Genomic DNA, 24,203 nt, shown 5'->3' on the forward strand with positions numbered 1-24,203 from the left:
ATCTTTTTCAAAGACATGAAATGGGAAGCCAAAGAGGATTTGAGACATTCTAAAGTATTTAGGGCAAGTAGCTGTCAGCTTTTTATTTCTGATGTGGCAAGTTAGACAGCAGGTTGACTGTAGATTGATCTGGATGATCCTTAGAAGCATGTGAGATGAATGTGTTTACTTTGAGGAGGTTGGTGTTTGCATGGATGTTATTAGTTTTCAGGATGTTGGACTGTTAACTCAAATGATTTATGATGTTTTTAAATTTTGTATTTTAGAGAAGAGGGTTTAACCCCTTGGGTTAGATAAATCTTGTTTTGTTATGTTTGTGGTTATGTTAGGGGCAGTCAGAAATGCTCTGAAAGCTTCTCATCGTGACTTACGTAAGGCTACCAAAAGGGTTTGTAATGCTAAACTGAAATTAAAAAGCACAGTAACAGTTTACTCATTTTCTTTTTTTGGGGGGAGTGTAAAGCAGGGATTAGGAATTGGTTACCAGCTTTTTTTGAATTGTGGTACTTTGGGTTTCTTTTCATTGTTCATAACAGGACAAATGGCAAGATAATATTTCTGAGAAATATTATTAGTAGGAATGATTTTTCACATCATTTTCTCTAGTGAAATTAATATTTCCGAGAAATATTATTAGTAGGAATGATTTTTCACATCATTTTCTCTAGTGCAATTAATATTTCCAAGCAATTTGAAAAGCAGAGTTTAAGTACTGTATTTCCATAGTTTGAGACAGTTTGTATCATCAGCATACTGTCTATTAAAAGTTGTGTGATTTTTTAACATTTCAAGCATAGTATTGTGTGTCCTGTCACAGCAGTGTGCAGGATAATTCTTTAGGTTTAATGATCTCTGAAGGAGCACTGTATTATTGATCTATTGTATCTTAAGGTCAACTTTTACTAGAGAGAGTAATAGTAACAAATCTTCTCTCCATAATTACTGGTTTTACATAATGATGAGATAAAAGTCAAAAGGTAGCAAATGAAGAAACCCAAGAAATGCTAAGATACATTGGTGAATAAGAGTTCTGTAGAGATATGAGTACCTGAGAATCCTTTGTTTTTTCTTTGTGAAATGTGTTGATTTTTTTCAGTTACGAGTCATCTTGCATCCATAAATTTTCTGTGTTCACTTTTTTTTATGAGGGACATTCGTGAATTCAGTCTGTTCACATTTTGCCCCTTAAGTCATATTAAAGAAGTTAATATTATGCCTTAATAAAATGAGAGATGAAAGTATAAAATTAGTTATAAATGGTTACAAGTCATTAAAAAGGCTGCGTCTTTTTGCAGTACAGGGTTGAGTGAAAAAATCTTTACCTTTTTTCCCCAGAAAAAAAATTGTGTATATTCTTATATATCCATTTTATTATAAGGCTGAATGTTTATATGCCTAACAATATGTATTACTGATTCAGAAATACTTTAATACTTGGCGTTGTGTGTCTGGTCTTGTAAAATTAGGACACCGCATGTTTTACCAGAGACTGTACAAACACACCAGAGTCTTTTCTTAAACATTTTCTATATGTTTGCAGTGAAAATGCTCAGAATATATCTGGTCCTGTAACTGTGGTACATGGCAGACGTTTTCACCACGCAAACGCACAAACAGCCGTAGTAAAAACAGCAGCCCAAAGGTAAGACTAATTACTTGTGTTTTTGCAGGTGCTTCAGTTGTAAAAATTCACCCTGGTCTTGTATGTAATGATTTTCCTTATGCTATCAAGTGTTTTAAGAAAATCATATGGGTGCATTCTTGATTATGAGCTTTGACCTTAATTACTGAAGTTTAATAAAAACATTTAGGAATTACTATAATATAATACTAGAATTTAGTCATTTTAAAGAACATTGGCAGGTAGTAGGAGAGCACCTGCTAATATAAATATTTTGAGAAAATACTCTGAAATCAACAAACATAGTTTGCAGTAGAAATTCACCTAACTGACAACATGATCAGCAATTACTAAGTCACACCACCTTCAGCTTGTGTAAGATCCATGTAAACATTAAATCATAGATCTGAAGATTGTATATGACCTATATATATAGTGTAAAACATAAATTGCAACATCTAATAGAAGCAAGGTTTTGCATCTATGTAAATTATTTTTAGAAAGGATGACTGGAAACCAGGTAATCTTACTGAACTATGCTGAATTGAACTTAATTGATTGGAAGCTTGAAACCCTGTCAAACTTCTGTAAATTTTAGGGTTGGTTCTAGGTGTTTTGTACAACTAATGTGTTTCGCAAACATATGAGATAGCAACTGTTTTAAGGAATTTTCTTTCAAAGTTTATCCATTCAGAGCTCTTTTTGTTTATGAATTCTGTGGATTTCCGCCATCCTTCATGAGTGCTTTATCCTGTCTGCATTTTGTAGCTTCCTTCTTCTATGTTTTTTTTTCTCTGTTTTTAAGTATAGATTTTTTTAGGATGATGGGATCATATACAGGCATTATCTTTCTGGTTTTTTTTATCCTACTTCCCTCAGTTTGATTTGCTGACTTCAGAAAAAGAAAGCCCATATTCTAATGTGAATGAATTATGTGATCTAAACTTGTATTAGAGTAATCTGGCATTGAATAAACAGACTGAAAAAGGAATTTTTCAGTCACAAAATAATAGACTCATAGAACAGTTTGGGGTGAAAGGGACTTTAAAGGCTATCTAGTCCAATCCCCCTGCCATAAGCAGGGATATCTTCAACTAGATCAGGTTGCTCAGAGCCCCATCCCACCTGACCTTGAATGTTTGCAGTGGTGGGGCAGCTACCCCTTCTCCAGTCAGCCCGTTTCAGTGTTTTACCACCTCATTGTAAAACACTTCTATCTAGTCTGGATCTACCCTCTTTAGTTTTAAACCATTACCCCTTGTCCTATTGCAACAGGCCCTGCTAAACTGTTTGTCCCCATCTATCTTTTAGGCCCCCTTCAGGTGCTGAAGGCCACAATAAGGTCTCCCTGGAGTCTTCATTTCTCCAGGATAACAAGCCCAACTCTTGCAGCCTTTCCTCACAGGCCAGTTGCTGTCTTATCCTGTCCTTGAGGATTTAGGCTGTTACCTCTTTCTGTTTCCAGCAGTACTGTAGTCTCTAAATGCCATATAGGTGTATGTATATGTGGTATACAGGATGGACATTTCCTTACCCTTAGTAATAATAGATGCAGTAGTAGGTATCTCTTTACAATTCTTTACATTTCTTGCCATCAGTGTGAGGCTGATGACTAAAAAAATTGGCAGTTTTTACCATGAGTTAAGCTGAAAGATGCGGTTGATGTTACCACTGTGGTTTAGACTGAATCAGCTGTGCTTTTGCTTGCATGAAGTCCTTTTTACATTATTTTGGTTCAGTGTCCCATTGAGGAAAATGTGGACCATCTCTAAGCATTCATGCTTTTACCTTTCTGGTGGGTTTTGTTTGTGTGTGTTTGTGCTTGCTTTTGTTTATTTGTGAGAGAGAAGTTTGTTTGTTTGTGGTGTTTTTTGTTATTCTGAAGGATAAAATTTTGATTTGCAGTGCTAATGAAAATGATTTGAAGTAAGCAAAATCATACAAGACTGCTTTGATTGTTAACTTGATAATTCTCATACACTTGATTAAGCTTTGTTGTGAAATGGTTCTTCAAACAGCCAGTCAAAATGGCTTCATCTTAGCAAGTTCAGTGCCATAGGTTTCTTCAACCTGCTCCAGAGATTCTTAATCTTCAGTGGATGTTGGATTTGCCTGCTTGCCTTTCTCTTGCCTGTGGGATTTACTTCTTTATAAGCCTGCAATGTAATGTGAAGAAAAAAGGCATGTGTGACACAGGAGGAAAACTAATGCGTAACATAAGCAAGCTGAATATTGTGTGAAGTAATTGGATAGTAGTCATCTTGAGTGTTCTAAATATGTTTTCTCTTAGGATTGTTATTGTAGCTCATTTACATTAACAACAGACAATTAACTCTTATGCTAGGAATATTTTTGGAGTTTTAAAGGCAGGAAACAGTCATAACAGTCCCAGCAGTGCTTTGTTACTGGAGGATATCAGAACCAGCATGATCTAATTGACTGAGGGTGAGCTTTACATAGGAACTTTGCAATGAGGTTTAATTCCAGTAGCTTCTGACTCAACTGACTGCTTTCTAAAAGCTTCTAAATCTGTTTCTGTGTTAGAGGATTGAAAATTAATAAAATGTGACTTCCTGACAGACTTTAAAAAAAATAAATAGAAGAAGAGAGATTTCAGGGCTACTTGATGTTGAAAACATAGGTTTCTGATTGAGAAGGCAGTAGTCAGAAAAAAGCCAACTAAGACAGGACTATGTAAAACTGACCATGATGTAAAATTTCAGACCATATTAACTGGATATTATAGTTTGGTCATGTATTTTCACTTGTGTAGGAATTTTTTATACCCTTTTTTGGCTAGTCTTTACTGACATTAGGCAGTAGTTGAGTTTAAAAGTGATGATTCCTCAAAAGCATTTGCTGGTGGTGATTCCTCAAAAAGGACTATTTACAAAAAATGTGAGTGGCAAACCAAGAATAACATTCTAGGTGTATATCAAGACAGAAGAGGTGATAGCATGGAAATTGAGCTCTAAATTTTTGAGTTTTGTTTTCTTATGCTAATTTGCAGGTGACTCAGAGTTGTGTTCTATTAATTTTTTGCATTTGTAGATTGTTTTATGGTGTGGTGATCAGAAACAACATAGGGAAAATGATTTTATCTAATATATTGTACATAAATCAATGGTAGGTTCTTGAAAGGATAACCAGAAATAAAAACATTATTAAGTAAGTTGAGCAACTTAGTCTCTGGTGCTGATGTAACAGATTCCATGACTTACACTGGGTTCTTTGGGTGGGGATGGTGTCACATGGAGCAAGCTGATTATGAATTCAGTTATAATCTCTATCAGGTTGAATTTGTGTATGATTTGTACTGCATTTCTTATCTCTTGCGATTTTTTTGCACGTACATGTTAATTTGAAGTCTGTCTGAGAATCTTTTGGACTCATGTAAAATGCAGGTTTCTAGCAGAACAGAATTTGGTATTTCCAAATAATATTATTATAAATATTCATGTTTTTTTCTAGTGGAATCTGGGGATTAAATTAAAATTTGTTAATGTCTGATACAACAGATTTTCAGATATAGCTTGCTCTAGTGTTGTAGTTGGTTCACACTATTTTGCTTCATTTAAAGCATAGTTCTGTCTTATGCTATGGACTGACTGTTCTTCCAGACTTGGCATTGAAATAGCATGTATGTACTGCATGTTTAACAAATCTTATGCATGAGCTACATGAAGCAGTAGGGACAGTGATCAATCCAGAATTCTCATCTCTTAATCTTCCTTTAAATGCATTATACTGGTGTGGAATTCTAAAACAAATAAATAAGGCATCTGATGTAATGTCAGTGCATAGTATCAGGCATTCTGGAAATTATTTTCCTGCTGTTAAGTTTCCTTAGCATTAGTTAAGTTTCCTTAGCATTAGTTATGTGTTCCTTAACAGAGTGACTCTTTGAAGCACCTGTAAACAGTTAATCCAAGTTACATACTAGCTGTGCAAAGGATGCAAAGATGCAGGGTATGGCTCCATCCACACATGGTTTGGAACTAACTGCATTGATAAACTAGAGGGTGACCTGCACAAAAGCAGTGTTTATTGTTAGTAAAGGCTAGCTCCAGCTAGGAGCAGCTCTCCACCTTCACACAGCACTGGCTCATTACCTACCAGCCCAGTTTTTAAGTTGTCACGGTCACATTCAATTTTGAAGTCCTTTTACTCTTCCCAGAGCACTGTGGAGATGGAATCTACTTTCATACTGCACTCTGTAGGATTATCAGGACTACATTCTTACCTGCTTTGCTTCCACTCTTGCTGTTTTCTGAGTAACGAGAATTAGTTTGCTCTATTCTTGTGAGCATACTTTTCACTGTTTGTGAAAAGGAAGGGAGGATGAGTTTTTATTACTGTGTAATATCATTACTCTGTTTAGTTTGGCTGAAGTAAAACAGGAAACAATTTGAATTTGTTCTGTTTTAGAATACAGTTAATGTAAGGCATGTCAGAGGTTTGTTAGGCTTTTGATGTTTGGGAGAAACAGTCACACAGATTCAAAGCTTTCAGCATTCTATATTGCAAATTTTGAAAAGATAGAAGATATGTAGATGCTATTTTCAAATTGTCTGTGTGCTAAGCTTAGTTAGATTTATTTTTATATCAGTCTTAGTGTACAAAGGACCAGAACTGTGAGCATCAGCTACATTAATTTCTATGTTAACTCATGTTAATGGAGATGGTTGTAAACTAGTGGCTCTAGTTCCTAGGTTCTTTTGGGAGATTTTTTTTTTACCTAAACCTCAGAAGATGATTTCCATTTATCCTTCTGTAGCCTTTCCTTGTGGTTTGTTAAATACTTAAGGACTGTTGCTGAAATTTGTTTCTCAGTTTAAACACTTACATATTTTTTATTAGTTGGAAACAAGTTCTTACATAATTCTCTTCTCTTTTGCATGGCAATTAGGGATTGTTTTAGTGGTTGACCTCTGTCTTAGAAGTCTTTTCCAGCCTTAATGGTTTTGTGATTGGAAATGAGGCTTGCTTATAATTAGTGTATTAGAATTCTATCTTAATGGCTTCTGCATTGTAAATGAATTGAGATGACCAGGTTAAGTTCAGAGTTAATCAAATTCTACTCATTGAAAAAGAGTCAAGTCAATGTAGTATTTAGACCACTGACTGTTGCTGTCTGTGAAGTAGTGTTTGTGCATTTCTAATTACTTTGACAAAAATTTGGTGAAAAAATTGTAATGCTTGTTTGAAAATTAGACTGGTGAGTGAAAGACGATGAAACAGTTACAATTTATATTTAATAATTTTTGCATTTAGTGATGTACAACACATGTGGGGCTTTACATCTTATGTGTTTTTTTCTTTTTTCATATTTTAAGCAATCTGGACCGAAAGGAAAGGTAAGCTTACTGTTGATCAAATGAGCATGGCAATAAGCATTAAGAAAATTAACTGATTGAGTGCTGTATTAATGCTAGTTAAAGAATATTCAATCCAGTTAATCATACCTACTCATATGTGATAGTGGTTGATTGTTTTTAGTTCTGTTTTTATGATTCACTCACTTTTATTGAAAAAGGGCCTTTACATCCATCTCTAAGAAATGTTATGTTACTGTGAATTTTGGGTAATTCTCCCCTGGAAATTTATTTATATATCCAGTGCAAAATTGCATAAACATTCTCTGGATTTTAAGAATTCAGTGCTAATTGTTTTTGTAGAGCAGCGAACTTTGTGTAATAAAATGGTTCTGAAGCTTCTTAGTCAAATGATTCTGAAGCTCTTAGTGGACTGTTTAACAGCTCTCACTCCATCGTCTCAGCTTGGTTTGAATTGCATTGAAGGTTTTTACTGCATTACTGTGTATATTTTGTTCATGAAGTGCATATATTAAAGCAGTTAACAGAAAATGTATAGCAAAACCTGACACACTGGGTTTTTATTGTTCATTTCGGGCTAATTTCTCACTTGTTTTGCATCTGGTTTACTGCTGTTAATATTTTGTTATTAGTATGAAATACCATACGTTTATTTTTCTTCATATATAGTTTAAATTTATATGCTAGTGGAAATGTTTTCTTGATAGTAATGAAGTAATTGAGTTTTTGTTAATATCCTGTGTAGGTGGCTTTTGGCAGTATGAGCTTGATACCAGGTTGAATTGTTTAAAAGTATATATAATGTTTAACTGATAATGATATAAATAGCACAGTTCTTTCTGAATTTAGGATTTTCTATATTTATTTCAAATTCAGAAAATCAAGCCATTCTGTTTTATTGCCTTTTGTTACTTCTTAAAAGAACTATCAAATAGATACTCATCAGCCAGTTAGTGTCACTGTATGGCATAGAAGAAAAGGTTTGAGTTCCATGCTGGTGTGATCTTAATTTTCTCATGGAGATACCTGCTGCTTCTTCATCCAGTTCTGCTGGATGTGTTCCTTTTTCTTTGCCTGCTTTTTGTTGTTGTCCTGGCAGGGGAAGATGATGTAGGCAGGAGCTGCTAAATTTAGCTTTAATCATTACTGTCATGATAAGTGCAGCAGCAGCTCCTGACTTTCTGGGCCAAATGGGGTTGCTGACCTGTGTTCTGAAAACCCTGTTCCCTGTGCTGCTGCTTCTCTTTTCAGCCTTTGGCTTTTGTACTCTGCTCTTCCTCTAACACGTGCTGAAGGTAAATCTCACCGCAGCAGCTTTGTGCTTCAGTCTTATTGTGCTTTCTTCTCTTTTTATGTAATGATGTAGAAACCAACAGCCTGCCTGCAGTGATACATCTCCAAATAACACATACAGAAGCAGAGGAATGGCTGAATGAGGCAGCCTGAAAGAGCCAGGCTGCTCATTAAGCACAGCTCTTGTGTAACCCCTGCGCCTCAACAAAATTAGGAGCTGGTGCAGCCTTTATAGTTGTACCAAACTATAGGTAGCACTCCCTCCCAAATTCCCAGATCCAGATGTTTCTTCATGTTTATTTGCTTTCTGGCATAGACAGAAATTGTGCACCTACTCCTTCCCCTCATCCCCCCCCACCACATTTCTGGGTATTTTTTTCCTAGAGAAGAAATTTTAAGTGAAAATGTCGCTTTGTCTGGACAGTTTCATAAAGGTCTGTCTACCAGGCTGGTGTGAAGACACTAAGGTCCAATTCCATCAGCAAGAGAACACAGCAGTAATAATGAATGCTTGCTGAAAATATGAAATAAGTGACACCATTCTGTCTGGGCAAAACACGTTTACTTAAAAATATTGTGGCATCTAGCGGTTAAAATATGTCAAAAGTTCATGATGCTGCACAGTTCAGACTGTCGGAGTACTTCAGTGTGGTGTGTTGCAGAAAAAGCTTGATCTTTCTTGCTCCTGTAATCAGTGTTTTGCTGTTTGGTGCTTTACTACTTCCTGAGATTGCTTTTTATCAAATACTTCTCTACTTCCCTTGCTCTTAAAGGTATTAAAAGTTCTTATAATTTAGGACATAAACAAGATGCCTAAAATTGTTTCACCTCTGAGCATTGTTTTTTGACTGTTAAACACAGAATATAGGTAATCTTGCATTGTGATCAGCTCAGCTGTTTGATCCCTCAGTTATTCCCATTTAAATGGAAGACTTAGTTTTGGTCAGTGTTTAACAGCAAGAAGGTGTTTGTTTAGAAGTGCTGTATGTTCTTAAATCTGCTCTAAGATTTTTTTTTCTTTTCCAGATAGTCCTTTTAAAGGTAGATATAATGTTTGATTTAAAAAACAACCAATTTCCCCTTCTGTTTCTGCACTCACACATAACTAAATGGCTCTGTGTACTAAGTATTTTACTGGAGAAGGTATTAATGGATCTGCAGCTGTTCAGGCAGCAAGAAACACTGTGCTCAGAAAGGCAGCTTTGTTTTCCAGTCTGTAAAAACGTGATGGTGGGGTGTGCTCTTCCTTTCTCTTTATGGGGTTTTCAGGAAAGGAAAGTAGTAGAAGGTGCCTAAAGTTGCTGCCCTCTTGTGGAAGGGCTGTCACTGTCTCCAAGAAAGCATTATTTGTTAAAAAATTTTTAGCTGAAGTCTCAAATTAAATAGTCTTTAAAGTTATCTTCACTTTTCTTTCTAATTCAAAGCAACTTCAAGCCTGGCCTTGAATTGCTAACCGCACCAAAGTGTGTTGGGAAGCCTCAGTTGTCTTGGAGCTGATTTTTTTGTGACTTGGGTTTGGATGTTAATGGTTTACTCTGAGGGTATGAGTTCTGTATTGTGGGAGAGGAAAGATACACTTTATTTTTTGCTACCACTTCTGTGTTCTTGCAAGTGTTTGGCTGTTTAATAGCTATTAATCTGAGTCTATGCTGCTAACAAAAAATTCAGATGGGGGTAGATAATGCTAGTGTATTCTGATTTATTGTAAAAGAATTATTTAGCCTTATAGGGTAAATAATGAATTTATCATCTTAATAAGATAAATATGTTTTGCATATTAAAAATGTAATATAAATGTATGGTTCTTAGAAGAAAAATTGTAAGTTAGAAATGTCCAGAGACCTTGAATTGTGAACTACATTTTAAAAGACATTTTAGTACTCTAAATCTGCCGTATGATTTACTTTATTGTTTGCTTTCAATTAAATGACAAGTAGTTTCAATATTGTTTCTCTTAAATATCATTTAAGTTTTAAATATCTTAGACATCTTATAGAAGATAATTTTTCCAGAAGTCATTATGTTCAAAACAAGATTTACTGTTGTAAAATACTAGTGAAAGATAATTATGACATGTGACGCAACAGCTTGCACACCCTTACTGCAGTGTTTATATTTTTCAAATCTAAAATGATGTTACAGCTTTTTTTTACTTTTTAGAATGTCATGAGTTTAGTTTTGATAGTACAGCTTCTTATAATGACGAGTTTGACCACTAATTCTGCCTTAGAGTAACTCCATATGTTTCATTTTTAAGGAAAATTATATAAAAAAATAATGCATTGAATTTATGAATAAATATTAATACTGAGTTTCCAATTTTGATTTAAAAAATTCTGAGGGAGAAGGATTGTTCCAGAAACACATTTGACACAATCAGTAACAAGTAAATTACATAATCTGTCATCTGTGATGTGTTTGCCAGCAGTCACGATAAAGTACTATGACATCTCTATATTGTGAGTAGCCATGTTTGTTTCTCAATCCTTCTTTCTGCCAGAATTTTCTTTAAAGCTGCAGCCTATCAACACAGTCAAATGTGTTTGTTATTAGGTAAGAAGTGTCTCAAAAGACATTGTAGATTAATCTTGTTCCAAAGATATTAATTAATAACGTTGCCTAGAAATGCAGAAAATTCAAAGGTTTTATCATTTGATGCGTTAGGAAATGCTGTGCTGAAAGAAATAACTGATGCTAAAGCCTTCTTCAGCCATAGCCAAATTTTTTGTCAGATGGGTCCTCAAAATTTAGCTGTTGGTGGTGATGTTACTGCCTGCAGCTGTTGGCTTTGCTCTCTTGCTGTTGATTAATGTCCTTGTAATCAGAGGTAGCAGTATGGGACATGTGTGACCCATTTGCAGCCCAGTGCTTAACTTTCCTATAAAACCAGTTTCTGGTGAGTTTGTTGACAAGGCCTCCTGTGTTTCAGATGTGTGCCATCCTCTGTTATGACAAGAATAGTAATCTGAGCTGCAGTGCTCAGAGTTCTGAGAAAGATAAGTGCTACAAACAGTAACCCACATGCACTGAGCTTCAGGAATCTTAATTTGCTATCAGCATGATTTAACACACATGCCTGTAAACTGAAAACATCTTTCAGGAGACTCAAATCTTGCAATAATGCTATATATTACATTAATTTGCACAAAAATATATGATGTCTATATTATGCAAGTTATACCAACAAAATACTTACTATCCAGTTATTTGTCTGTATTACAGTATTTTAAAAACAAATATAGAGGAACCATGTCTGTTGTGTTGTTCTTTCTGGTTTTTGGCCACAACAGTTTTTGACCTCGGATCTCCTTCCTTTTGTATCTTCTCTTCCTGTTTCTTAAGTTGTGGAACTTGTGGGATCTACTTTAATATTAAAATAATTTATTTTTATTCTTGGCTTTTGAAAGTATTTGTCTTGAATTTCATGAATGAGGAAGAGGAGAATATGCAGGCTTCAATATTTGGAAGCTTGTGTGTAAAAGTGACAGACTCCAGAACTATTGATTATTACAGATCAGAAACGCTTTTGATTATTTAGATCAGAAGCACTTCCAAAACATTTATTGTGGCTGATAATACTTTTTTTATGTGTACAAATAGCATGTAATAGGAGAAGTTACTTATTTGTAGCTTTCAGATACATTTCAGGTTTGTTGGGTGCGTGTATAATTGTGACTAAATTATAATGGTGTCTGCTAAAAGAACAACCATACGTCCAATTCATTTTCCAGAAAAGAATACCCACCTCAGCTTCAGAAAGTGGAGGCAGACCACATTAGGTTACCACGGTCTCAAGGAGTGGGTAAGTTACCTTTAGAGTTCTCATTTCTTCTCAGCAGAGTAAGTTTTTTAATACCTGATTTGGGTGGGTGTGTTGCCAAATCTTATACAACCTTTAGTATATCTGCTTACAGCCTTAGCTCATGTTATTCTAGTTTTGTACAAGTTTGTGCATGAAGGGATGATTTTGCCCTTCTTGACAGATCTCTGCAGCTAGTTCAGTCATGTAATACTTTTGAATTAGGCTTCAGTTATTTTAAAAGCAACAGAAATAGGGAACATTTGGGATCATAAAATTGGAGATGGAACAGATCTCTAGAGTTAACTAGTCTGAGCCCAAACCCCCAGCTTGTTTTTGAATTATTGTTGAGGAACTTCTGTAGCAGTGTTAGTACAAGAAAAATGCTATGTATTAACCAGCACTTGGTATGAAGTGTGTTCATACACTGAGTTAATAAAAGAACCAGCATCAGCTCCGTACCTCAGCTGAAACATGCTCTTACATCGTTGTTAGATGCAACAACCTCACTGTTGGAGGTGCAGTAGAAAAAGTATAGTTTGGTTTCAGGTGGGGAAATTGCGAAACTGGAAAAGGAAATAACCCTGTGTTTGTTAAGCTTTGTTAGCATAGATACAGTCTGTAAACGTGCTGCATAGGTTTACAGCTGCATAGTCACCTGCACTGGCAAGTTCTACTGTGTCATTTTAGGTTAATGTTAAGTAGATCTTCAGCAGTACTGCTCTAAAGTAACTTAGGGAAAAGCCTCACCTATTATTAATTATTTTTCAAAAATGATCCATTCTTTAGTTTTGAGATGTCTTCTCATAGTGGGATGGTTTGTGAGACCATCAGTATGTATATTGAAAAAGTGTTCATATATATTTAAAAAAAAATGGCCTTAAAACAAGTTCTGTGGTATAATAGCATAATCTAGCATCCTCTCCTATTTTTGGCAATAGACCCTCTGCTTGATTTGCAATGAAGTTAGCATAGATTTGCAAATCCCAAGCTTCTTGCAAAGATATAAGATAAAAATTGTCAGTGAGCAACCCTGTAATAGTATTACTAAAACTACATTTTGAAGTTACTTTGGGGAATGTTATTTTTTAGTCATACAACAAATCGTGATACATTTGAAGCAGTGTAGATTTTTGAGGTTTAAAAATGTGTTTATATTTAGTTCAAGTGAGTGTATGTAAAAAGTAAGATGTTCGTAATTATAACAGTATAGGAGTGGACATTACTTGTTAATGTTTTTGTATCTTTTCTCTTCTAGACAGTGTAATGGAGGATAAAGATGACTCTGAATCAGAATCTGACATTAAAAGAAAGGTGCGACAGAAAGGTCATTGCAATTCTTACCAATCTGACTTGAGTCTATCTTCTGCTACAAAAACATGCTTAACTCAGTCAAAGGTAGGTTATATTTTAAAAATATGTAAACTCTTGTTGAATTTTAAAAGTTGTTACATATTTTAAAAACAGACATTCAGGAGTAAAACAAATTGAGGTTTTAAAAATCCATAGAGTTGGGAGGAAGATTTACATAATTTTAAAAAGTTACAGTGATAGAGATATTTAAGTGCTAATATTGCTACTACTTGTGAAATATTTATTTTCTGACTTGAACAGACAGAAGCTGCATTGAAAAGAAAAGGAATCTTGATTTTATTGAATAGCTGACTGATAAACCAGAGATCGATAATTTTAATTTGCTGAAATAGAGGAACAATTTTTTGCTCTTTGACAGATTTTTTTTTTCTGTGTCATGATTTTCTGTACTCAGAACAGTAAAGATTAAAGTACTGCAAAGAGGCGAGTATTTTTTATTGAGTTGCTCACTTTTTCAGTGAGAGTAGTTCCTTAGGTATCCAAATGGCATTCTCTTATCTACATGCAGCTAGCCAGGATGTTTCTGTCAGGAACTTGTTTGAATATCAAATGTAAGATACTTTGGAAATTGGTTTAAGGCTCTCTGTATTTTTTTTTTTAATTTCCCAGGCTACTATGGAAGTTTCATAATGCACACAATACAGGTCACATTGTTTGACTATCAAAGCAAAAACTCCTGTAAGGAGATCTTGGTTAAAAAAAAAAAGTCTGCGATTTTTATATATGCTTAGCTTTTGTTTGAAACACCTGGTACTGCTCTTTGGCATTTCCATTGCTTATTTAGTTAATTAATGTGATGTTAATAAAAAACTGGTTTAAAATTTTTGGCATGTAGTTGAAGTAGAGGGGTGCGATTACTCTATACTTAAGATCTTCCAGGTACTCTTGTTGCCTTCTCTTGAATACTTTCAATGTCTGGTTGAAATTCTTCAATGTGATAAGCAGTATCTTTCTAAGAACTACATCCTGTAACGGCACTGAGGCACAATGCTGGTTTGCATTGTAGCTTGCTATCATCCCACAGCTCAGATTATAAGGGTCTGATATATTTTATACACTTGGGGTTTTTTGCTTCTGTTTCTCTACAGTATGTGTAGCTTTGTTAAATTTTGTAAAAATAATATGTTCTCATTGTATCATTCTGATCTTGAAATTTGGGGTTTGAAATTACTTCCCACACTTGTGGAAATCCTCTTTTGGAGGCGTGTTCATGGCTAGGAGAGTGGGGAGAGGTGTAAATTGTGAAAGGTGTTTTCAGAGTAGATACTGAAAGTTTTGGGTGGGATGTAGGTATTTGTTGACTTCAGTAGTTCACAGTACAGTGGTTATGTTGTTTGAATTCAGTGCTTCAGGAGAAAATAACATGTACTAAATTTTCATCTTTAAAGATGTCCTGTATTCACTTTGCTACTCGTTCTGTAGTTTATATGTTACAGAAGTCCCAAGTTTTACACTTAATAGTACAAAACTAAGTGGGACCTATAAATGTGAGAAAAACAAAAGACACCTGTCGTTGTAGTGATAGAATATATTTTTCCTTGTAACCCCTCCTTGCTTCTTGAAAGTTTGAGGAACTCCTATTCCTCAAGTCCTGTTTTCTTCTCTGTGACACATGACTCTAGAGCAATAATAGGTACTTTGCCTTTTCTTCATCTCCCTTGAGGAGTGAATTTTCCTGCATGCCTTTCTGGGCTGTTAAAAGATACCTTGGAAGGACAGATAGGTTGGACCTACAAGGTTCCTTCAAATCCTCTCCAGTATTGCTCTAAGGATCTGTAGGTTATTTTGTCCCATGGAACTGTTTTTACAGAAAAAGTGTAATTGGACCTCTAGCTGATGGATATATGTATCTGAACAGTGTGCAAGGTTTTGTTTATGGAAGAAAATACAAGAAGAAAAATGTGAATTGTCCAACATGAATCACTTTAAAAAATTGTAACAAATGACATTTGTTCCTTTTAGAACCTTTTTTATTTTCTTAAATAAAAAATGTACTGTCTTTTAATGTTTGCTTTCTCTCCTTACTGTAATGACTAATGTAGTGTTGTCAATTTCCACTGGATATTATGAAAAATTTTTTGACCAGAAGGGTGTTCAAGCATTGGAAGAGGATGGCCAGCCATGTGGTTGAGTGACTATTCCCGGAGATATTTAAAAGACATGTAGATGTGACACCTGGGTTTAGTGATGAGAGTTGTGTTAATAATCAGACTTGATGATATTAAAGGTCTTTTCCAACCTAAGTGATTGTATGATTAATTCTGAACAGAAATCAAGTACAAGATCTGGAAATTGTGTCTTTCTGCTTACAATTACTGATTGTGTGTTTGTTTCTCCTTTAGCTTTTGGAACAGATTGATTATTCTAGTGAATGCCCAAATTGTGGGAGGGCAAATGAAAATCAGACCAAATGCCGACATTGTGAAAGTGCTTCTTTAAAGGATTTGCAAAGAGTCTCCAGACAAACTGTAACATTAAGTGAATCTGTGGGACCTTTATCACGTTCTTCAATACATCAGAATTCACCAGGGCAAAAATCTTCAGGTACAGGGTTCAGCACAAAGAAGTTTTATAGTTCTGCTGTTGGAAAAGGTCCAGCGGATATTCTACTGAGTAATGAGGTTGTAGGACATTCTATGTTACGACAGAATGGAAAAATTGGTCTTATAACTGGGACAAAAAATCCTAAACTTACAGGAAGCTTAAGACAGAGGAGTACAAGACCATCTGAATTAAATGATCCAAGTAAGTACCTTTTTATGAATACATCCATTAGCTGGAAACACAGAATATTGTATAGTGAAGAAACTGTTTGTGGAGGTTTACATAACTGATGTTGCATGGAATATTTTTGTGTGTGTTCTTGGGAAAGAGGGACAGAACTTTTAATAATTTCCTTTTCGTATGCAGAGGTATTCTTCAAGGAAGGTGAACACTGGGGACAACAAAAATTACTTTATGACTTTTTTCTTTTGTTTGTTTTTAAAAACATATTTACGTTTGGGATATTGGAAAAACCAGTATTCCTAGCAGAATTCCATCCTTCATTCTCCCAAGCGGAAAAACAGTATTTGATTTTTATTTTGTGTTTTCTTTCCTCTTTTCTTCCAAACTATTTATCTATTTAAATTTCATAATTTGTAAAATGTTAATTTCTGTGTTTTCTCTTTGTAAACTCAGTAAGCAGGAAGGATGGAGTAAAGGAAATTATGTGTCTGGTTCTGTGCTTAGTTTATTAGACCATGTTGTCCAACTGATTAGACCATACTGTCCTATGATTTCAGACATAATTTCTCTTGTCAGTTTTTAGGTTGTATTACTTACTGTCAATTCTTGACTGAACCACATTCACTTCTGTCTGGAGGTAGATTAATGTTACTCATTTTTTGTATAGTTAGTTATAAGAAATCAAAAACAAGGCAGAGAGTCCTTGCAACCAGATTCCAGATAAACATTAGTAAAAACATAATACAATTATACATATGGATTTTTTTTTGACGCTGCAGGACAATTACGTAAATTATTTCTGACGTATTACTTGAAATTTCTGTTACAAAAAGATAGAGTGGTTGAGAATGTAGTATTTTCTGTTTAGTTGTTTTGTCTAGTGATGAGGAGGAGGAGAATGGTGGCAGCGCTAGGAGCATGGAAAACATTTCACCTGGTCTTGCAGATTCAGCCCGCTCCTCCCTATCTCCTTCTACAGGAAAGGTGGAAGCAGCATTAAAGGAAAACAGTTGTGGAATAGAACAGAGAATAGGTAGTATAACAAGAGTACAGAAATTGCCATCACACTAGCAAGAAAAGCCAAAAATTAAAAAAGAAATTTGTTACAGAAAAATGTAGTGGTTGAGAATGTAATATTTTCTGTTTAGTTGTTTTGTCTAGTGATGATGATGAGGACGAGAATAGTGGCAGCACTAGGAGCATGGAAAGCATTTCACCTCGTCCTGCAGATTCAGCCCGCTCCTCCCCAGCTCCTTCTACAGGAAAGGTGGAAGCAGCATTAAAGGAGAACAGTTGTGGAATAGAACAGAGAATAGGTAGTATAACAACAGATACAGAAATTGCAGTCACACTACCAAGAAAAGCAAGAATGAAAGATCAGGTACTATTTAATGCTTTGTTTAAAGAAAACAGAATCAAATAATAAATGGAATATGTAAAGGCTTGTTTTGTATTGTCAGAAGTTGACTGTATTTGATTGTTTTTCTTGCTCAGCAGCTCATCAAGTAGTCTCTCTGCATACTTAATACTGGAAACATAAGAAAATGTGTTCATTACATTTTTACAAGCATCCAAAATGATTTTAATTATGCTGTTAAAATAAATGCTTCTGTGTTGAATGTTTACTCTTTTGAGACTGGACAGGGGTTCTCTGTGAAGCTCAAGGTCTCAGTTTGCAGCAGAATGTCAGTACTGGCTGTTGCGTGTTGAGACTTTCTGAAATTAAACATGAAAAGAGACACTGGGATCAATAATGGTCCTTTAAAATTAAAATGCTTTGACAACTCTTGCAGTTTATAGCACTTTTTTAGGACTTTCATGGTGTGGCTTGTGTTTTTTAGTTGAGTAGTGCTGTAACAATTGGATAAGCAAAGACAAAATACTCCATGAGCACACCTTAAGTGTGGCCAAGGGGGAGAGTTTTCATACTGTGTCAAAAGCCATCTCAGTAGTGAGCCACGAAGAGGAATAAATTCATGTGGCAATTGGTAGTGGAATAATGGGGCTGATTAAAACAATTCTTCACTCACTTGTCCAGTTTCACTATTGAGAGTTTGATTCAACAAGAGAATCCGATCAGATTTTCAATTCTTTGAGTTAGAACACAAAAGTACTGATGCCAAAACCTTCTTGCTATGTTGAGATTCAGAAGCCAACATTCCAGTGCTGTAGTTGGTGAAATTATGGATGTTTATAATACGTTGTATGATTAGTTACTGCTATCAATATGAAGCTGTGAACCTCCAGCCTGCAATAAAACTGTGAGGCTCAAAGCTTGGATTATAAATAGTTCTTGAATTAAGTTATTCTGGCAGTATGTGCTGAATTAATTGAAAGCATTGCATTGTGAAGGCATTGGTGTCTGACTTCTGAAACTCTCCCAAATGTTTTTTTTGTATATCCATATGTTCCTGTTCACTAGTCTTTACAAACCAGTTGTAATACTATATGTTAGATTATTTTAGAGTCCAAGCTTACTTTTGAAAATGAAGGAAATAAAAATTTTTTTTGTGAAATATAACACAAATTTTACATTGATTGAATTAACCTACCAAGATTTGGAGATATCAGAGCAGTTTTCTTAGATATAATAGAAAAAGCTTTATTCAGCTTTCTTTCAAAATATTCATTGTTTACTGAAGAGACTAGTTGAATATAGCATTACTTCAGACTTCGCTGTTTTATTGTTTGTTTCTGATTTGTTTTGAACTTTTTAATAACATTTAGCCAGTCCAACAGACAAAAAGGAAAAGCTCTTTTCAACAAGAGGCCTAGGAAAACATTTTAATTACAGGAATTTAGAATCCCTGCCTTTTTCAGTGTATAAAATGAAGGAAGTGTGCAAAAGTAGACTTTGAATTATTGCCAAGATAGGTTAGTTATTTGGGACTTTGAAATAATTTTCGAGATTTAGTCTTAACAGAAACACTGCATCCCTTAGAATGGTGTTCTGTGGGAGTTTAATTGCATTTTGTAACAAAAGTGAATGTTTATTTATGGGCAGCTTTATGAAACAGTATAAATACCAAAGAAAAGACTAGTGTACAGAAAATCCTTTAACAAAATAGAGCAATATAAGCAATATAAATAAATGCATTTATAGGCTGGCTATCAGCAGGCTTTATTTCATTGCAATAGGTTTTTTGCTAAGATAATTCTGTTGGTTAACAGGGTACTTCATTGAGATTACAGCTTCAGTTAGCATCTAGAGACTTTTCTTGAACTAGGGCCTAACACCACATGGCCTTCTTTCAATGTTTAGTCTTCTGACCTTGGAATCTATCCTAAAACCATCTTAGTTCTGTAGAGATGCCTTAAGGTAGTTTGATTGGGCTTATTTATTTATGTTTCTTGAAGACTGTACTCTGCTAACGTGATGCAATGTACTTCAAGAATTAGTCACCAAAAGCTTGGATTAACAAAAACAGAAAGAAAAAATTAAACCATCAGCATTGTGGTGGTTTTACAGCATTAGTGCTCTTTTTATCTAAATAAAACATATTAAAAATAACGTCACTTTGCTAGACTGCATAGTGTTTCCAAAAGATAAAAATAAATTGATTTTGGCAATTTAGAAGCACTATTTGTGTTTTGGAAATGTCAGTAAAGTGTTTAAAAGTGTCAGGTTACCTTTTATTTTCTTCTTGAATGTATGTAGCAATATTAACATCCTCAGGTGTTACAAAAAGTCTTTTAGGAATTACCTCCCTTCTGCATTTGTTTGAGATGGATACTCTAGTGAGTAATCCTGTTGACCAACAGAAAAGTAGCTAAAAATTTAGTCATTAGTTTCAACGAGCTTGATCTGGCAATAAACCTTGGTGAGACATTCTGAAACCTGAAAATTACTTTTCAGTTTGGGAACATTGTGTCTAACACTCCAATAAAACGGCGTAAAGTTATTTCTCAAGAGATGGTAACTGAGGCCGTACCTCTAAATTACCAAAACTCCTGTGAAAGCGTCATCCTGAACTGCCGAAGCATTCGAATAGGAATGCTGCGCAGAATGGTCGTGGAGCCTGTGATTGTGAGTACCCTTGCTCTTGCACAGTTTGCTTTTCAGGCTTTGATGGATATTGAATTTTTGTATTTGAACAACATACTATTTTGCCTTTGTCTGGGGAGCAGTAAGTTTGTCTTTAATTTCAGAGGCTGTGATTTCCAGAGAACCTCAAATTACTGCTACGCTCTAACACATGCAGTCTAGCTCTGGTTCTTAATAGAAATGTTGTGCTGCAGCACTCTGAAAGAACTTGTCTGCGTGCTGGGGGGAGGTTATGGGTTAGCATGCATTTGTTAAAAAAAATTGAAAACAGCAGCTACAAGAAGTTGATAGGTGCAAGGAAGAAGCATTGTCCTAAAGGCGAATAATTTTACTTCTGCAGTTTTTTTTTTTTTTTGGTCAGCCTTCTAAGTTACATGGAGTTTTCAAGGAGTCCTTGAATATTAGTTGGATGCAGTCAGCCAGAATAGAATGGATACTTGTTGCTGGAGTAACCACAGAAACAGTGGTGTTGTTACTTGTTTTTTCCACCTCTCTACAAAAAAACTGTTGTTTGATTTACCTAAATGCTGATAGATGACATTTTCTTTTGAAGAAATAGAATTTGTGTATTTTTCAGGGTATTGTATGGGTTTTTGAAAACTGAGTACTTCAGAGAGATCTGAAGTTTATACAGTCAGTATGACTGAAAGAGACTAGAGTAGCAAACAATGTGCTTGCCTCGAGTTGTGCTAAAATGCAAATTTTGTTTTTTCTTAAAACTTGCATTTTAAATATTAAATTTTAAATGTTTATTACTTATATACTAAGCCCATTGAAGTGTGTTTGTTAACAGTTTAAAGGCTTTCAGTCAATGAAAATTTGCAGAAGATGTGAGATCTTACAATTGTGTTGTCTTTCAGTTTTGCCTGGATTATATCAAAATACGCCTAGAGAGTCAAGAAGGTGAGTACATTTATTGTTTTATGTTAGTACTCCATATCTTTATTTTGAATTAAGTAACTTTGTCAAAGGTATTAACGAGAATCCTAATTTAACCTTTATTCTCATTTTGTCATTTTTGTAATAAATTATACTGGCTGTCTGTAGTCAGATAAAAGAAAACGGAGAGTACATATTTGACCTGCCTTTTAACAAAAGTGATTAACAAAAATAAAAAGCAAGAGCAACCCTTTTGTAAAATGTTAGCTTTTTAAAACTTTATTAGTTCTTTTATTTCAGTTGTGTTAAGTAGACAGTAAAAACCACACTGGTTTCTTGGACCTTTCCTGTCTAGATCTCTCTTGATAGTTTTCTCTCTAGTGTGAAAGTTGTGTATTTCATGTCACTGAAATAAATAGTGACATAATTTGGAAAGGGTGATTTACAGCTCCTGCTCTGTTTCCTTCTTTTCTTTTGCAGGGTTTTGCTCTGGGCCTGAAAAGCTTTGTTACCTTTTGTTAATCTTAAGTTGTATTCTTAAGATCCAGTCCTGTTGAATGTTGCTCTTGTTATTTTTAAAAGAGATCTATTGTATTTTGTAATTATTACATGTAGAAAAGTGTCTCACAACCTGTAAAGATAAGTGTAGCCTTTGCTCAGTCAAGTATTTAAGATTATATTGCATATAAAATACAGATGCATAGAAACTGAGTTTTCATGTTTAAACGTAGTTTTAAAAATAAAACACTGAAGAGCTTAGTATAATTTGTAGAAAATAGCTATCAAGTTTTAGTTAAAACAGCTGTGCAGTGCAGTTATTTCCACGGCACCTAATTCATCAATAGCATAGAAAGGGTGACTCATTAAATGCTGTGTCTGTTGGGACACTTAGCACTTTACTATTTCTTCTTTGGTTTTTTTTTTGGTTTTTTGGGGGTTTTTTTGAGTATTATATGTATATCCACTTCTGTATCAAATTTTATAATACAGTAAAACTTGTAAAAAACTTAACATTGGCATTGGCAGCATCAGATGCAGTGTTAAAATTCTACCATGTTACTGACATTGCTTTTGGAGAATAAACTAGGAGTAGTCCTTTATTTCCTCAGGCAATCAGATAATTTCTCTGAATGTGTTCATGCTCTTATTTTTAAAGTTATTTTTCATATGGGAACTTGGTCAAAGATAAATGTACAAAGAAAATTTTAGAAACTTACTCTAAAATGTGTCATAGCAATAGTTGCAAATTTAAATCACTGGAAATTGTGGGAATTTTTTTCTGTGGAATAAAAAGAGTTGGTGGACAGAAAACAGTTTGCCTTCTGATGCCTTTCTTGTCATCTTCCAGATGACATTGGAATTTAGCCTGTCTTTTAAGACATGAAAAACCATCACTTCTTGCATGTCTGTTAATGTTAAAGTTTTAAGTACTTAAGAAATTTAGTGAGCACATAGCAACTACTTGTTAAAATCAAGGGGAACATTGTAAAGGAAACTTACAGATGTTTATTATGTTTTAAAATGCCATTATTTTCTCATAGAATCAGAAAGTGATATCAGAGAGATTAACTTGAAAACTTCAGAGCTTACTAAATGTGAATGGTGTAGTGTCCGAAAATTGCCAGTAGTTTTCCTACAAACAGTACCATCAACCTGTAGCAGTCTGAGAGATCAACTGAAAATGAGTAAAGATAATGTCTGGTACGAATGCAAAGGAGACAGTAAGTAAAACAATTTTATCCTACTATTCACTTCAAATTGCATTTTCATGTTTTGGGTCGTGAATGAGTGCATTAAGACTAAAAGAGTCGTCACAGGCTGGGGTAGGTGCAGTACTATTACCTTCCCAGGCTGAGAAAGAGTACAGTTCAGAACACCTGGGCGTCCTCTTTGTTCAGAAACATGCTAGGTACAACACTCAGTCAATTTAGTACAGATCTTTTCACTAATATTTGTACTGCATGAAAGCAAGTTGGTTTGGTTAGTTTTTGTATAGGAGCCTTTACATTAATATGGCAGCTTTTGTAATACTTCTGGCATCTGTGCTGTTCTGCTGACAGGCTTTAGTTTTAGTAGAAACTGTTACATAGGTTGGCTTGGGTTTTTTTCTCCTGGCATACTTGTCATGATGATGTGAGATAGACGAATACTTGCTTGGAGAATATGTGGATTATCTTAATATGTATTGAAATTAAATTTAATTTCTACATAATTTTCAAGGTCCTAGCATCTTAGTATGCACACCTATTAAATGTAACATTTAGTCCTCTTTCTCTTCAATAGGCTTTTCTTCAGGTTAGATTTTGTGGTTATTTATACTTACACACAGTTTTGTACATACATGTATGCATTCAAACAGAGGAAGAATGCTTTCAGCAATACTGTGTAATTCCATAATACTGTGTAATAGTCTCATCCGTGTCCTGTAAGAAGTTTGAGCTGTAAGGAGTCTTATAATTACAGAAGTAATTGGAGAGCGGGTAGGAGACCTGGACACAATTCTGGGAGCAGGAATTGGACCCCAGGTGGATACAGGTATTCACAAAAAAGAAAAAAGATGTCTGTATGAGAATGGCTCTCAGCAGTGTCCCTACCTAGGTCTTCTCCCTGAGGCTGTGGCACAAGAGTTTTACATCCAGCTGCTTTATTGCATTTGATATGCAGGAGCACTTTGTGATAACACAGTTGCTCTCTGCTTTGTAAGCAATGAAATTAATTTAAGCCTGTATCCAGAGCTCTGTAAGCAATTGTATGTAGATGCCTAGCTCTCAAAACAGAACACCTAAAAGCCAGTTAAATATTTAAATTCTGTGTGCATTGCAGTGGGAATTGTGCTGCTGAAGAATTATTTTTCACAAGAGTTAGCCTTCTGGGTTAAGAATGACCAAAGGGAAATGGTTATGCTTGTGTCTGAAACGCCTCTTACAGAAAAACAGGTCCTGGCAGCTCTGTGTTGGGCAGCAACGTGAGACTGGGATTTGCAGCCTGAATTCTATTACTTTTTCAGACTGTGTAGAATAATTCCTTTTAGTGCGATTTACTGCTTTTTGATTTTTCAGATCATAAAAGTGGATGATATTTATATAACAGCTGATTGATCTGAGTAAATCTTTTCAACTTCTTCAAAAA

The 24,203-nt window shown here is 34.9% G+C and overlaps 1 protein-coding gene across 1 annotated transcript in view; it reads left to right on the plus strand.

Moving 5' to 3' along the window:
* Positions 1-24,203, plus strand: part of SENP6 (SUMO specific peptidase 6) — a 73,188-nt gene that overhangs the window by 30,545 nt on the left and 18,440 nt on the right. Inside the window, exons 6-14 of the mRNA XM_031057105.1 lie at positions 1,541-1,642; positions 6,958-6,978; positions 11,982-12,052; positions 13,308-13,447; positions 15,766-16,168; positions 17,299-17,531; positions 20,007-20,177; positions 21,056-21,098; positions 22,616-22,795. Coding sequence (XP_030912965.1) covers positions 1,541-1,642; positions 6,958-6,978; positions 11,982-12,052; positions 13,308-13,447; positions 15,766-16,168; positions 17,299-17,531; positions 20,007-20,177; positions 21,056-21,098; positions 22,616-22,795 — 1,364 coding nt within the window. The remainder of the gene's footprint in view (positions 1-1,540; positions 1,643-6,957; positions 6,979-11,981; positions 12,053-13,307; positions 13,448-15,765; positions 16,169-17,298; positions 17,532-20,006; positions 20,178-21,055; positions 21,099-22,615; positions 22,796-24,203) is intronic.

This window comes from Geospiza fortis, unplaced genomic scaffold (genome assembly GCF_000277835.1).
Source record: "Geospiza fortis unplaced genomic scaffold, GeoFor_1.0 scaffold190, whole genome shotgun sequence".
NCBI classification, from domain to species: Eukaryota; Metazoa; Chordata; class Aves; order Passeriformes; family Thraupidae; genus Geospiza; species Geospiza fortis.